At 35.3% G+C, this 16,806-nt stretch overlaps 2 protein-coding genes across 7 annotated transcripts in view; both read right to left on the reverse strand.

The window, feature by feature from the left end:
* LOC127874620 (mitogen-activated protein kinase-binding protein 1-like) overlaps nucleotides 1-16,806 on the reverse strand; it is a 126,120-nt gene that overhangs the window by 88,954 nt on the left and 20,360 nt on the right. For all 4 annotated transcript variants that reach the window (XM_052419073.1, XM_052419072.1, XM_052419071.1 and 1 more), the window contains exons 3-4: nucleotides 10,966-11,086; nucleotides 4,895-4,987 (exon numbers count right to left, since the gene is read on the reverse strand). In XM_052419073.1, coding sequence (XP_052275033.1) covers nucleotides 4,895-4,987; nucleotides 10,966-11,086 — 214 coding nt within the window. The remainder of the gene's footprint in view (nucleotides 1-4,894; nucleotides 4,988-10,965; nucleotides 11,087-16,806) is intronic.
* Nucleotides 1-16,806, reverse strand: part of LOC127874621 (pleckstrin homology domain-containing family D member 1-like) — a 121,993-nt gene that overhangs the window by 23,925 nt on the left and 81,262 nt on the right. The gene's annotated exons all lie outside the window — the stretch shown is intronic.

Consider the following 16,806-nt stretch of genomic DNA (forward strand, 5'->3'; position numbering starts at 1 on the left):
TGTGGGTACGAACATTTTGAGTAGGAAAAAAATGGCTATGAAAATTTGGGGTACAAAAATTATGAAAAAAACAAGAGTGCCAAACTGTCACAAGATACGCCCGTTTTAAGGCTTTTGACAACTTGATAACTTTACCATGACCCATATTTGAACTTGACCTACACATCATCACGACACAACTTCTGACCAAAGTTGGTGAAGATCTGATGAAAACTACTTCAATTAGAGAGCGGACACCATGCTAAATGCTTGAAATGCACTAAGTGACCCTGTGACCTAGTTTTTGACCCGGCATGACCCATATTCGAAGTTGACCTAGATATTGTCTAGATACAACTTCTGACCAAGTTTGGTGAAGATCAGATAAAAACTATTTGAATTAGAGAGCGGACACTGCTGTGGACGCCGCCCGCCCACCCGCCCGCCCGCCCACCCGCCCGCCTGCCACCAAGGTGAAACTATAATACGTCCCATTTTTTAAAAACGGGCGTATAAAAATATTGCATGTGTTAATCGGTTGCATGTCTCCAATCAGACCTGACTGATATATAATCTATATACTACCTCTGACCAAGTTTGGTGAATTCAACTTGAACTAGAGCTTTGTCACTGAATGTGACTTATACCCCCATACCACTTTGACGCAGGATAAAAAGTTGTTTAAAAGTTTCGGATGAATACAATTTGAATTAGAGTCCGGACAAAGTGGCGCCGTTGAAAATGCACTAATTGACCCTATGACCTAGTTCTTGACCCGACATGACCCATATTTGAACTTGACCTAGATATCAACTAGATGCAACTACTGACCAAGTTTGGTAAAGATCGGATGAATACAATTTGAATAAGAGTCCGGACAAAGTGGCGCTGTTGAAAATGGACTAATTGACCCTATGACCTAGTTTAACCTGGCATGACCCATATTCGAACTTGGCCTAGATATCAACTAGATGCAACTACTGACCAAGTTTGGTGAAGATAAGATTTATACAATTTGAATTAGAGTCCGGACAAAGTAAAATGCACTAATTGACCCTTTGACCTAGTTTTTGACCCAGCATGACCCATATTCGGACTTGACCTAGATATCAACTAGATGCAACTACTGACCAAGTTTGGTGAAGATCGGATGAATACAATTTGAATTAGAGTCCGGACAAAGTGGCGCCGTTGAAAATGCACTAATTGACCCTATGACCTAGTTTTTGACCCGGCATGACCCATATTCGAACTTGGCCTATATATCAACTAGATGCAACTGCTGACCAAGTTTGATGAAGATCGGATGAATACAATTTGAAATAGAGTCCGGACAAAGTGGCCCCTTTGAAAATGCACTTATTGACCCTATGACCTAGTTTTTGACCCGGCATGACCCATATTCGAACTTGGCCTAGATATCAACTAGATGCAACTGCTGACCAAGTTTGGTGAAGATCGGATGAATACAATTTGAATTAGAGTCCGGACAAATTGATGCCTTCCGCCCGCCGCCCGCCCGCCCGCCCGCCAAGGGGTTTCACATAATACGTCCCGTATTTTATACGGGCGTATAAAAATTGGATACAAAAAAAGATTTGGTTACGAAAAAAAAATTGTGTAGGAAAGAAAAATTGGGTACGAAAAAAACATTGGGTACGAGCAAAAATTTGGGTACGAAAAAAAATTGGGTACGAAAAATGTAGGGTACGAAAAAAAAAATGGGGTTACGGGGAAGTTGTACCCGTGTGAAACTTTCTCCATTCAGCGAAACTGGGAGGCGGGTTACATTCTTGATCAAATATAACATGAAATATCTTTAAAAAGATAATTGACGTGTATTTTCTGTACCACTTATCTTAAAAAAAGTTCTGTTACAGTAAAACGTTTGTGGGTTATAACATTACGTTACAGCATATAAATTCAAAACTTGACATGCTCTTCAATTACACCATGCTCTTTAATTTCACATGTATATCATACCAAACTTTATATTTTGTTGTGTCCTTTCCCAAGTTAATGATGCTATGTGTACGGACGTGATTTCACATGCCCATGTGCATGAACATATAATATTTCTCTTTTGATTATTGTTTTTTTCTCTAATTCAATAAGCTTAGGCATGTTTGTTCATTAAGTACGGCAATAATTTCATGACGATTCCCGAAAGTAGGTATGAGCACATAGTCGTAAGGGCACTTGAATACGTGAGTTCACCCATGAACACATGGTAAGGTTAACTAAATCTCCGCTATATCACGGACCTAATACGTGTTTAAAACAGCAAACAATATCCATCAAACGAATAAATTATCAAACATAGTATGTGCACTGATGTGGCTCTGTAATTTCTGTTTGAAAAGTTTATTAAATATGCAAAATGAGAAAGCATGCATAAGAGCGAGTTTCACAGATGTCATATGGCTATTATGCTGTTTATATACCATAGTTGCTACAACGTTTACAAATGGCAGGTTTGAAATAATTTGTTTTCTTTACACATGATCGCATTGAAAGTTTATTATACACGTTTAAATTCGCAATTTATTTACTGAATCACGACAAATGACAAATACAATACAGATCATGCATAGTTGTTTCATTAATCTATAAACATACCGTAGGTTTCCACGTATAGCGCGCAGTGTTTTACCTCCAAAATTCAAATTAAAAAGCTGGTGCGCGCTATACATTGATACAACGCCATCCTGGCTGCTAGATTGGTAAAAAATATGTTGTGTAAACGTAAATAATCAAAATAGCCGCCATGTTTTTTTCCAGAAAACTACCACCCTATAATCGTACAGACTGAGGGGCCATTGTCGAAACAACTGGTAGATATGAATGCGGTAGAAGAAGTTTTGGTTAAAAATAAATATGTTTGAATAAACTTGCGGACATTTCTTTGTTTGTGTTTACACTTCTTAATTGATGAATTCCGATGGGGATTGTTGTCGACATTCCGGAGAGCAGGCAAGGGTAGGTGCGAACGAGGTCTTTTTTGCATGTACGGTAGGTGTGAAAGGGGGGCATTTTTCACTTCGTAATTGGCAGATGTTATTGAGTAATATGTGCCACGACTTGTTAAGACGCTAATTGACATTTGAGACACTAATTGACACTTGAGAACGTGAAGATATGCAAATGCATTTTGTGTGTATAAATATTGAATGTTGAACAGTGGTGTACCTCAACAACTGTATCCCCGTCTCCCATGCCACATTTAAATTTACCGGTAATGCCCATGCTTTCCCCGAGGAAAAATCACACAATGTACACTATTCTTATTTTCTCACGTTTTCACGAAATGCACGTGGACTGTTAATCTTTTGCTAGTAAATTACAAAATTGTAAAAAAAAGTATAGTGCTATGCAACCCATGCTCCTAATCATAATGACGCTTCCTATTTTGAATGCTTAATTAAGCTTTCCAATGCCCCTGATTATTGGATTGTGCAATAGTAAAATGGCGGCCATTTTCAGTCCGATTAGGTGGTTTTATTGTCTTTAAATATTTTTTTTCTCCATTTTTGCATTTAAAAAACAGCCTGCGCGCTATACACGGGTGCGCGCTATACGTGGAAACCTACGGTATAATAGATTGAATATAACTGATTTAAAATTAACGTTTTCAAACTATTATTAAATCTTTTTCCCAAAATATGCTGTCCTATTTATAGCTGAGCTTCCTATACCTTTATCAATGATAATCAGCGAGGTATGCCGATTAGAAAAATCGAGCTATCTCAATCGGACTGGCTCGGTCTGTTACATAGGTCGCTATTGTGAAGAATTTTTTCATGGTATGATAACTTAGATGAGCTGCTTCGCAGCATCGTCAAAAACTATATGCCACCCTTCAGGGGCATAAAAAGTGTAAAGTGTCATTCTTGATTAGCATGTGAATACTGCACAACCATTCAGCACACTTCTCCAACAGCTTGCTCAAATGTATACTTACACATCAATAAATTAGACATACAAGTGTTTAACTGAGAGGTCTAAGGTTCTGGCAGATGTCTGGATTGCTTATGCATCATACATCATATGTGCACATGTTTTGCCTGTCAATTCATAGATAGCTTAACTTGATGTTTTCCTTGACATGCCAGGGATAATTGGCAAAATGATTTGTGGCTAATTATGTTAATTTTAATCTTTAATGTTCCACAACAGTTTATATGCTGATTTGTAGGATGGTCTGTCTCATTATTTTTGTGAATAAGATTAACTGAATGCACATAAAAATTATGCACAAAGTAATTGTTTTGTAAAGAAGATTAACTGAATGCACATATTCACCAAGTATACATGAAAAACTCATCATACATATCGCAATGACCCAGTTTACACAGGGGAGACAATGCAGGTAAGATGTCACAATGCGACTAATACCCATGTAACTCTTTTTTTAACCCTTTGCATGCTGGGAAATTTGTCGTCTGCTGAATTTCTAAAATTAGCATTTTCTTCGATTTTTTTTCATAGAATACTATCAGAATATCAAACAGTTTGGATCCAGATGAGACGCCACGTTCTGTGGCGTCTCATCTGGATCCAAACTGTTTGCAAAGGCCCTCAAAATCCGGTTCCAGCGCTCAAAGTGTTAACTATGAACAATGGCAAATAACTCAGCAATGTGTTGATCACTTAGACAGAGTGTCTGTCACATTAGGACACTTTTTAGTGATCACAAATTTCAATGTTAAATTAAATTTCAGCACTTGAGAAAAGTTGCTACAGTACAATGCTCACACTTATAGACCATTTTATGAGAACAGAATGTCAGACAAGCTAACAAACTGACTGTGACTCCAATTTACCCTCACTAAAATTAAAATAGTGTTATAAAAGAATTATGTAAGGCTACAAATTACAGGTGTCATAGAGTGCTTTACAGCTAGTGTGTACTCACAACGCAGCTAACTCCGAACTTGTGTCCGAGGAACTCTGCAATTTGCGTCTTCTCTTCCACATCCCAAACACGTACAGCTGGCTGATGTCCACTCTGAAACAAGGGGAGTGAACAATTCATTTTCAATGATGACCACTCTGAAACAAGGGGAGTGAACAATTCATTTTCAATGATGGCCACTCTGAAACAAGGGGAGTGAACAATTCATTTTCAATGATGGCCACTCTGAAGTATCTGAATTAATTTTGAAAAAAAAATCCCCAAAACTGAAACTGTGTCCACGACTGTATGAACACTGTTTAACTCTTTTAGTGCGGGAACCGAATTTTGAAGGCCTTTGCAAACAGTTTGGATCCAGATGAGACGCCACAGAATGTGGCGTCTCATCTGGATCCAAACTGTTTGCTATTCTGATAGTATTCTTTGAAAAAAAATGAAGAAAATGCTTATTTTACAAATTCAGCAGACATTTTAGCAGACGACAAATTTCCCAGCATGCAAAGGGTTAAAAATATTATGAAAATGATCAAAACACTATCGCGTTTCGTGCCAGTCATGGAAGAGTGCTATGATTATGCTAAATATATAGAACAAATATAAGATACATACATAAACGAAAAGCAATTAACAATCTTGTGGGGGAAAAGCACCAAAATAATGTCCATTCTAAGCTTGATATCTTATATCAATTTCACATAAAACAGTGTTTTAAAAAGATAATTGAAGAAGACCACTTAAAACAAATCTTTCTAAAGAAAGCAGTTAGTCCATAGGAAAGCTATACCCTCTGTCTCGGTCATTTTGCTCTTCAAGTGTGACCTTCAACTTAATATGACATAATTGCCTCATTCCTTATTCCTTATGCACTGAGCCTAAATGTGACATTAATTTGAAGCAAAAAATCATGAAAATCCATTAAAACGGGTATGAATACACTCATTCATGCAGTCACATAAACGGACAGAAAAAAGAAGGCTCCAAAATTTTAGTTTTAAGCATGACCTTGACATTGCGCTTGCAAGAAATGTGTATGCCTTCTGCACCTTGTTTCAATGATCAAGACATTTGAGACAAAGTCATGAAATCCTTCAAAAGGCACATGGAGCTTACAAGAATGGTTCAAATTCTGACCTTTAAGTGTGACCTTGACCATAAAGTGTGACCTTGACCTTTAAGTGTGACCTTGACCTTGAATACGTGACTTATTCATGCTTTCTGCACATCGTTTCAATGACATCAAATTTTAATTAATTTATAATTGTTAGTTTGTTTAAGATATCAAGTTATTTACTTAGTTGCAATTATCTGAGTCAGTTATCACTGCAGATCCATTTGTATCCTGAACTATATGCCCCAGGTTAAGCTGTCATGGATGATGGCAAGGACAAACATAATTGCTTTAACAAACACATCAATATGCAAGAGGCATTTGCAATAATAACAATTGTAATTCTTATATGCAAATATAACATCATAGGAACAAATACGTAAGAAAAAATACTTTTGTATGTGTATTTGTGTGTGGAGAGGGTAAGCATATATACATATTTCACAGGCCAGGTAACTTGTTATGGTTTGATGGACACTTTTCAATAATATAATAAGAGAGTAAACAAAAAGCCTAAATACGTGCTTATCTTTTTAATATAGATCATTGACTTAAAAAGTAATCAATGAACGTGCTTTACATAGAACCTTGTACATGGTATCAAAAGTAAATAACTATATATATTGAATATGTATCACCATGCACTCAATTAACAGACAGTACACCTGACTATTAACGATCAAAGCAAGGTGAAATGCTCTTATCAAGCGTATTTAACATTGTTATCGAAACTACTCATGAGAGAAAGTGTTCAATAGCTGTACTCAAAACAGAATACTTAGTGTGAAAGTGTGTACAAAGTATAATACCCATATCATACAGCCATCAGTATCTTTCCTGTAGATACATTTATTTTATCCACATCTACAAAATAACATTTAAATTTTGCTTACAGTGGGAAAAATATGCAGATTTGGAATTGTTCATGCGTACAAATATATGTACATTTTAAGTCATGGTAAAAAATGATAACCTACTTGCAAAACAAATGGTTTAAAACTTCCTCAAAGTTTTTTACAACGTGTAGACCTACCGGTAACTAGCTTATTAAAATGTGTCGAATTGTAATACAGATACCAAAAATATTGGTTAATCAGAAGTATACTCTAATGAATATTGATCATTGAATGATTGCTGTTTCCAGCCTTCACTACCAAATGTTACTGCTTTTATACGCCCCATCTCCATTAGTAGTGCATTATTTATTAGGATGTACTGTTTCCGATCACATCTTTAAGTAATCTTCATCGGGCCCAATTATGTTCAAACGCAAAGGCCATCACTTAATAGGAATCATTTTTTAGCCACACTATGCGAAAACAGGGCTTAATGCATATATGGAAAATGTCGTGCCGGATTAGCCTTTGCAGTCCGTTCAGGCTAATAAGGAAATTCACTTTCCACCTAGACTGGATTCTGTTTTGAAAAGACTTCATAAAAGGAGATAGTGTTGGCCCTGATAAGCTTGTGATGACTGCACAGGCTAATCTAGAACAACACTTTATGCGCATGCATTACGCCCACTTTTTTAGAGCATGGCTTATTTAAATTTAAACATGAACTTACAGGGCTAGCGCTGGCCCAAAAAATGTTTGAGCCACCCAGATGTAGGGGGGTCCGGGGCATGCCCCCCCCCCCCCATCGGAAATTTTTTGGATCCTAGATTTTCTGTGGAGCGTTTTGGGCCTATTGCCAACCAGTTTTCGTTTGTTTCAAATAACAATATATACTATAGATTTTTCATATTTCTTTTAATGACAACAAGCACATGTCACATATCATAATATACATCACATCACAATTTTCATCGTAATAGAGATATTTTAATACAGCGCATTTTTGCATTTTTAACAACATGATGAATGGCACGTAAAATACAAGCATACATTTCATTCACAAAATACATTGTTTTGCTGCTTTACTGCTTGCTGGCATCGACGGCATGAGTGTGATCTGAAAATAAAAATAAATAAATACATAGTCAATCTGCATATATACATATAGTTAGACTATAGCATTTCAAAGTAATTTCAAATAAAAATTCCTCTCATCTTCAAAATCTTACCTTTAGACTTTGCATGTTTCGTCACCGAGTCTTTTTCAGGATATTGCAACCTACAGTGAACGTGTTGGAATTCTGCACCTTATGCATAGGTCACAGTACATTAATTTTGATTCATTCTCAAAGCGAAGCCAATTATTATCAACTTTCCATGACTCTTGGAATGCTCTAGTTTTTGTGTTTTAATTATTTTGTTTGTTTGTTCAGACTCATTTTCGTCCAAAGGATGATTTAAGGTTAAAGAAGTCATGTTAGCGACTGTACGGACAAAGTGGTTACTTCCATTTATATAGTAGACGACATGAATTAGTCTTCCTATGCGTTACAAAATTCGTAACTTTAATTAAATTTTAATTGCAATTAAACCGCGCGTGTTTTTCACGTTTTCCTTTGATTAAAATACGCCGCTGTTAGTTATCATAGTGTGTGAGTAAAACGATCAAATTAATTAATTAACACCTTTTCATTTCAATCGAAAATCGGCAGAAAGTTGTAACATCAACGACATAGAACTAATTATTTAATTATCACTCTTTAATTTAGATCGATAGTCAGCTTGGAAATAATTAATTTATTGTCAAGCTTATTTTCATTTTTAATCTTATAATACGACATTTGCGACCATCCGCTATTTTGTTTGCAGACGACAATATTAACTGTGTATTCATAGCTCCACCCATTTTTACGTTTCATTCAACAACGTCATTTCATGTGTAAGCCAGCTCAGTTTTGATTGGCCAGCTACCATGTGCACTTCAATAACAATAAGGTCAAGCGATGTCTCGATACAGGTGCAGACCAGTTTTCGTTCACTGTTCAAATTGCGAATACTTTCATTGAAACAAAGAGAAAAATATAGAAAACCAGTTTCGGGTTAAAATGTCGGCTGTTTTCAATGAAATTTTACGAGATTTTAGCATTTTCGCAAATCGGATTTTTCTTGAGCCAAATTCTCAATATTTTCGCAAATGGCTCAAGTGGCGAACGACAGCGCGAGCCCTGACTTAAAGGGCCCATATTTCAATCAAATTGAGATTGCTAATTGGATAAAAAGAACTTGTCACAGTACAAATACATCCCCTCCCCACTCCAGCCCCCTTATATTTCAATTTAAAGCTGAAGGAATTAATCAAGCTTAAGCAAAATTTTAATTTAAAAAAAAAACAAAAAAAAACAACTTTTGATTCTGAATAGTTCAGTCTAAGAGAAGAGGTTGATGAATACAAAACCATCCCTCAATAAGCTGTGTATTAAAATACATGTAACTGCACATGCCACCTTGATCATAAAAATCTGTTGAGGTTGTATAGTAATCTATGGAAATGCATGTGATATGTCGATTCACACACAGATTTGAGCAAATTTACTGGTATCTTTATAAAAATCTTCCTAAAAAATCTCTCCTGTCAAAATCGTATTGTCAGTTCATTATTTATATATTTAAATAATTTCAAAGCAAATATCTTGTTTACTATGTTGTAAAGGCAAACATATTTAAATGCGTTCATAGACTTCTTTATGACGTTGCTGGTGACTGATTTATGAGTTGCTGGCGACTGCAGAAAGAAGGTATTTCATTTTTTGTATGCAATAACGAAAACTTTGCCTTCACAAATGACAGAGCAATTAACTGTAATCACAGCTTCACTCACTCTAGAAAGAAGCTTGCTTACTATTATTCATATTCCCATTTAATATTTTGATTCATGCAATAAACAAATTGTAAATATATAATATATGAAGTAAAATGTGTCTCTAAAATATCAACATTTAGGAAGTAAAACTGGATCAAACTTGGTTACTTTTTGGAGATAAGATTTTGCATAGTTTATGATTAATGACAATTTATGTTTTCTGTTTTTGTAAAAAAAACAACATATGCCTTTTAACAATGTCCAACCAGTTTCAGGGGTTTTATTGGTCCAAAAAAATTGTCGCCACTTTTTTGCAGCATTATGTGTCAGGTGATATAGCCTAAGTAATAATTACGAACGTTTAATAAGAGATAAAATGATAATGTCAATGACAATTATTACTGGTATAAATGTCCATAAAAAGAACATAAATGTATTATTTATAATACGCTTTATTTTTATACAATAAGTATGATACAAGAAGCTGCCTTGCATTTTTTGTATAAACAAACAGTAGCAATAGCACTAAAGTGTTTATAACCCTTTGCATGCTGGGAAATTTGTCGTCTGCTAAAATGTCGTCTGCTGAATTTCTAAAATTAGCATTTTCTTTGATTTTTTTTCAAAGAATACTATCAGAATAGCAAATAGTTTGGATCCTGATGAGACGCACGTTCCGTGGCGTCTCATCTGGATCCAAACTGTTTGCAAAGGCCTTTAAAATTCGGTTCCCGCACTGAAAGGGATAATGTGTATTAGCTTTTAACCCTTTACCACTTAGATACATATTTTAACGCATTGTAGTCCTTTAGAAAGTTACATAAATTTAAATACCTCTCTTACTAAATTCACGTTTTAAAGACTTCATTTCCATTCCTAAGATACTGATGAGTTACTCACGGGCTGTTCTGGTTTTATGCTGGTTGCAAAAGCCATTTTCACTTTGCTTCTTATGGGGGAGAGGGTTAATCACAATTTGCCTCAATTTTACTTCATAAAATAGTTCCAGAAAATTTGGTGAAGTTTAAAGAAAACAAGTTAGAGAGCAAAAAAGGTGACTTTCTCATTCTTTGTATTGATTAAGAGCAAAGCGTGGTGCGAACCAGCTGGTTATGAAATTTTGCCTCCATATTATATATAAAATAATATTTCCAGAAACTTTGGTGAAGATTTTATAAAAAGTACACACATTATGAGCCACCAAAACATCCAGCCTGGAGACCACCTTATAAAAACTTGGATAAAAAAGCATCTGATATTAATTTACCTCCCCTGTCACGAGATGTTTTCCATCGCCGGAGAAAGCCAGGGAAGTGATGGTTTTCTTGGAGACATTAAAGATGTGTCCTTGCTTGTTTTTCTTTGGGTTGTACAGCACCACAACACACCTGGAGAAACACAGAACACCACAACATTACACTTACCTGAATTAATTCATGGCAATATCAATAGACTCTTGGATACTGATGTTTATTCAGAATATGATGATGAATGCAAACTTGGGAGGCACAATGCCTTTGGGGAAAAACAGACATGTTTGTTGTTAAGCTGAAATGTTATTTTTATAACAGGACAATATGTTTTTCTGTTGTTGCAAATTTATTCTAGAAATGTGCAAATATTTTACAATGCTGATATGTTAAAGCAGTTACAAAGAAGGCTGCAGTCAACAAACCTGAAAAAGCAAGCAATATATAAAGAAAATGTAAAATATTCCCCCATATTAAGGTACACTGCTATTCATGCATAAAAATTGTCTCAATGCATATATATGTGTTTTACAATCAAAACCATAAACACGGCCGTTAATCACGCGCGCCACCTCTTTTTTGCGATGCATTAATAAATGAGCAAATGCAACTGAGCAGGTGGCGCTCAGGCCCGTATGTTTTGATATTGCATGGACAATTTTATAGGGTGATTAGATTTTACACATTTTTTTCAACATAATTTGCATTCTTTTTCAAATTGGGCAATGTAGTGCGATTCAGCGAAGATAAATTTGTCCAAAAATGTTCAGACACGTACATTCCCAACCCATTTATAAACGTGAGAACCTTTATAAGTCGTGGCATGGTGGAGTTTTAAAAAGCATTCCGATGGAGTTTTCCTGTGTGACGAGAAAATATCCACCAAATTAAATCGCTAACGGCATCAAACGATTTCATACAACATACATTAGATGCTGCATGCACAAAAATATTGGCTTCTTGCCGACGTAGTAGATAATTTTGCATTTTTCCACAAGAGATGGAGCCAATGCTTAGGAGGTGGCGCTCATGATAGGAGGTGGCGCCAATGCAGGATGTATCAATTAACAGTCGTATCGCGTTGGCATTTTCACATTACGTAGATTTGATAGTAGTTATTTGTTATATTAAATTAATTTTCAACGTACGTACGAAGGCCCAAATCTTTACAGGACATAAACGCAATCTATAATAAATAAGATGTATTTTTTTTTAAATATATAAGTGATCATGAACTCAATTAAGAAGTAACCAACATGAATAAAACATATTGTACAATGTATACCAAAAAATGTGTAATTACTCAATGAAACAAATAACTTAATGTTCAACTTTACCAAAATAATTTATCGACATCAAGATTTGTATTCAGTATGATAATTCAAAAAATAAGTATATGATTACACTTCTTCTTGAAACTATTATTTGTGGCCGTTTATTCAAATGCTTAACTTACTAAAAGGTGAAGGTCAACGAATCTTAATTAGGCTCATTTATGTTGTTTTTCCCACTATCAACTCCAAAAAAATTAAGATAGCTCGGTCAATTTCCGTTAACATTTTTGTATAATACATGTTAAATGTTGTTATCTTACAAAGACGAACGTTAAAATAATTCAATACATTATTAGAAAACTACTTTTGCTAATTTAAAACGCACGCGATGCAAATGTGCTGAAGTAGTCAACTTAAATATGTAAGTCCTTTAAACATAATAGAAACCATAACATAAAAGTTTTCACTTTAAAATAGCTATTAATGTGCATTGGCGCCACCTCCTAATCTGAGCGCCACCTCCTTGGAATTGGCTCCATCTCTTTTTGAAAAATGCAAATTTATCTATTAGATCGGCTAGAAGCCGATGTTTTTGTGCCCGCATTAACTTGTACAGTTTCAAAGCAATCATTTGATGTAATGAGTGATTTAATTGGCAGGAAATTTGCTCGTCAAACAGGCAAAAGACATCAATTTGCTTTCACGAATTCTACCATGCCACAATTTATAAAGGTCCTCAGGTTTCCAAATGGGTTGTGATTGTATGTTTCTGAACATTTTTAGATGAATTTATAATCGCTGAATCGCACTACATTGGCCGATTTTTTAAATATTGCGAAATGTGTTGAAAAACATATTTAACCTAATCACCCTGTAAAATTATCCGTTAAATTTCAAAACATCCGGGCCTGAGCGCCACCTCGGAAGTTGCATTGGCTCATTTATTAATGCATCTCAAAAAAGAGGTGGCGCGCGTGATTAACGGCCGTGATAAATAGAGTGGAAATGTTAACCTAATATCTGGGTATAGTATATTCAATTAAAATCTGTCCAATATACATACATTAAGTGAGAGTAATGTTTTCATACAAAGTCATTTCAGACATTCAATGTATAATGTAGGTGGTGTCCATTGGTTTTTGGTTGTCTATTCATGATGTTGATATCTGTTTCTCCCCTTAAACATCATGTCTGTGGTTACTCATTTACAAAACAAATGGCTTAATTTACCATGTAAAATGCCCTAAAGAGTATCATTTCATGTTATAGATACAGTTTATCTATTCATGTACCAGTGCGCCAGCTAGGCCTAAATTGAAGGGCGCCGCGCCCTGCCCTCCCGAACCTCCGCCCTGCCCTTCCAAGCCCCCACCCCCTGCCTTAAAAAAAAAAAAAAAATCTTTTTTTTTTTTTTTTACATATGATGATGAATAAATCTCTTATTGTCTTATTACAATACATTGTATATAATTTGCATGCAAGAGGAAGCATCTTGAAACGCCAGCGCACTCGAAAGTGCCCTTTTGACAAAATACTGCGCGTCCAAAGTGCCCTTTTGACAAAAAAGTCCCCCTGCCATTTTCAAATCCTAGCTGGAGCACTGATGTACAAACTAATAAATAAGCATGCTAATCACAACTTACCACCATTAAGTTTACAAAAATTGTGTCATTTCATAAAACGCACATATTTATAATAACATGAGAACAGTTGTGATCTTTCTTGCACTTCCAAGTTACATGCAAAAACTGATAATCTATAGGACTGTGTAAGGCAAATTTCAGCAGAAAATGTTCGTTATATTTATGTAACTTTCATGCTCTTAAGAAACACTTGTAGCTTTCACCATTTTTCCCCATTAATCCCCAAACATGAAGTTTCACAATTAAGAATACAATATTTATAACAAGGTCACAACCCAATATCATATCACAGCTTTATTTTAAAGTAAATACAGTGGGTTGATTTCATGTGACATGATGGTCTTTTCAAATGTCAGTGACCCAGCTATGCAAATATGCTTTCTGGTCGTACAACATTGATGATGAACACTTTCCTTGAAAAAGCCAATAAACTCTCAAAATCAACGAATGTTTCGTTCAATATTTCAAAAAATAAAGTTAACACATCAGTGCCTTCCCCAGGAATTTGTTCAGGCGCCCCGGGGTTGGGTACGGGAGGGGTGTCCCCTCCCGACGTTGATTTTTTTTTAATTTAACGTGTCAATTCACGTTCTGTGGTGCGTTATAACTCAAAGAAAAACAGCGTCAAAAGACGTCATTTGGTGCGCTATGACTCTTCAAAAAAATCCCCCAGTCATTAAATTTTTTATTTTTTTTATATTGTTTAATTGTTATAAAACTTTTCCGCACAGATAGTAAAATCCCGACTCGAACGATTCCCCAATACATCCGTTTCAACCCGACTCTATTACTGTATACTTACTATTTTTCAAGTTTCTATTTATTACCCGATAATCCCGTTTATTCCGTTTTTATCAATCTCTTTCTGGTAAATATTTACGATAAAAGCTTTCAGTTACTTCTTTAACACAAACCTTGCCATTTTTTAAGTGACTATTTATAGATTTGATGAAATATTGCCTCTGAATATGCGTCAATCCCCTGTCCTGTTGTGTGCTTGTTAAAACGCTCAATACACGCCATTTGTATGCAATAGACGCGACGTTGTATATGCTGCATAATTTTCGCGCTCTTTTTAATTGAGAAAAAGATTCGACACAAAATAAATTTGCACTGCTAATTTGAAGCAAAAATATTTAACGTTGCGGTAACATTTACATTCGGAAGTGTGTTTCGGATTAAAAACGCGTTAACATCGACTTACGGTAATGGGTTTCGGATTACAAATTTAATTATTCCCATTTGAGATTTCAACAAATATTAACCGTTGCGTTATAAATTCAACGATAATTTGTTTACACACTTTACGAGTCGAATAAATTTTTTGACGGAATTATGCATGAAATTCACGTTGTCCACGAGGATCACGGCCGGTTGCCATCATCAGTCTTCTAACTATCGATTATCGGACGAAACATTTACAAGTGTGCGTAATTAATTCAACGAAAATTTGTTAAAGCGCATTATGTGTCGAATAAATGTCAGAAAAACGAGGTGAATCAGTTTTATAAATGGACATGTTGAAATATACATGTACTGGAATTAAATAAATTGTTATCACATAATTGTAACCGGGAGTCATTTGCACAACTTACTCGCTGTAATAATTAATTGTTTACCACTTGCAATTAATTTCTCGTATTAGTTATGAGTCATAGGTAGCACTTGTTTACAGTAAAAAGGTGTGATGATGATGCCCGAAACCGTCTTTAATGTACTAATTACCGGTTTTATATTACTCAAATGGTACAACTTCTTGCTAATCAAGCTGCGATAAACTCTTACTTCATGCCCGACGTCAATCAAAAATAATGGTCGATAGTTAACCCCGCCCTCATAAGCATTCGCGTAACCGATTGGACGATGAACTTCACAGTTTGACGACTGGAAAGTTACCAGATACATCCTTGTCAGCATTTAAATGACCGTGTAATGTGGCTAGAATAATCGATACGCGCGTCATGCTATTCTCTTATCAGTGGATTATCCATTACCCCATGTGGTGTTTATGGCGATTACTTGTGAAAGTAGGTACCGAGTGCTCTTTTAAAACAGGGAATATTGATACACTGATAGGGAAACCTTGATTTTTTTGGACGATCTCCACTTTCTTTTACTGAAGAATACACTGATCGGAAATTTTTTCGCTTAAATGGCCTGGGGAAGACCCTGCACATACAAAAATGTTCCTCATAGCAATAGTAAAAATTCCAAAGCTAGATGTGGTCTGGTAACATAGATTTAACAAGATACTAAATGTTTGTTTTTCTTTTTTTGTGGGACAATATATTCAACACATGTTCATGTACCATGTTAGTGTTTATGTGTGGTATGAATATATATCGCTGCAGGAAATTAAAATGGAATATATTGTGCCACAAACAATAAAAACAAGCATTTTGTATCTCGCTAAATCTATGTTACCATACCACATCTAGCATTGAAATTTTGGCTTTTGCTATTAGAAACACTGATTTTTTATGGGTAAACTTTATTTTACGAAATATTTTGCAAAATATTCGTTGATTTTGAGTATTTATGTTACTTTAAGTTTATATTTAATGTAACAGCTATTTTGTGAATCAGGGTTCCAGCACTGAAGTTCATTGATTATGAACGACCCTTCACCACTAAAAATTTGCAGATCCATGAGGTACAAATGCATTTCAAATATAAAATTGCTAGCTTCAATATTGCAGAAGTGACATTACACGAGCAATTTTGACGCATATATTTGACCTTGAAGGGTGACCTTGACCTTTCACCACTCAAAATGTGCAGCTCCATGAGATACACATGCATTCCAAATATCAAGTTGCTATCTTCAATATTGCAAAAGTATTCATAAAATAAGCGATTTGGGCCACATATATTTGACCTCTGACTTTAAAGGATGACCTTGACTTTGACCTTTCACCACTCAAAATGTGCAGCTCCATTA

Source organism: Dreissena polymorpha, chromosome 3 (genome assembly GCF_020536995.1).
Source record: "Dreissena polymorpha isolate Duluth1 chromosome 3, UMN_Dpol_1.0, whole genome shotgun sequence".
Classification (NCBI taxonomy): domain Eukaryota; kingdom Metazoa; phylum Mollusca; class Bivalvia; order Myida; family Dreissenidae; genus Dreissena; species Dreissena polymorpha.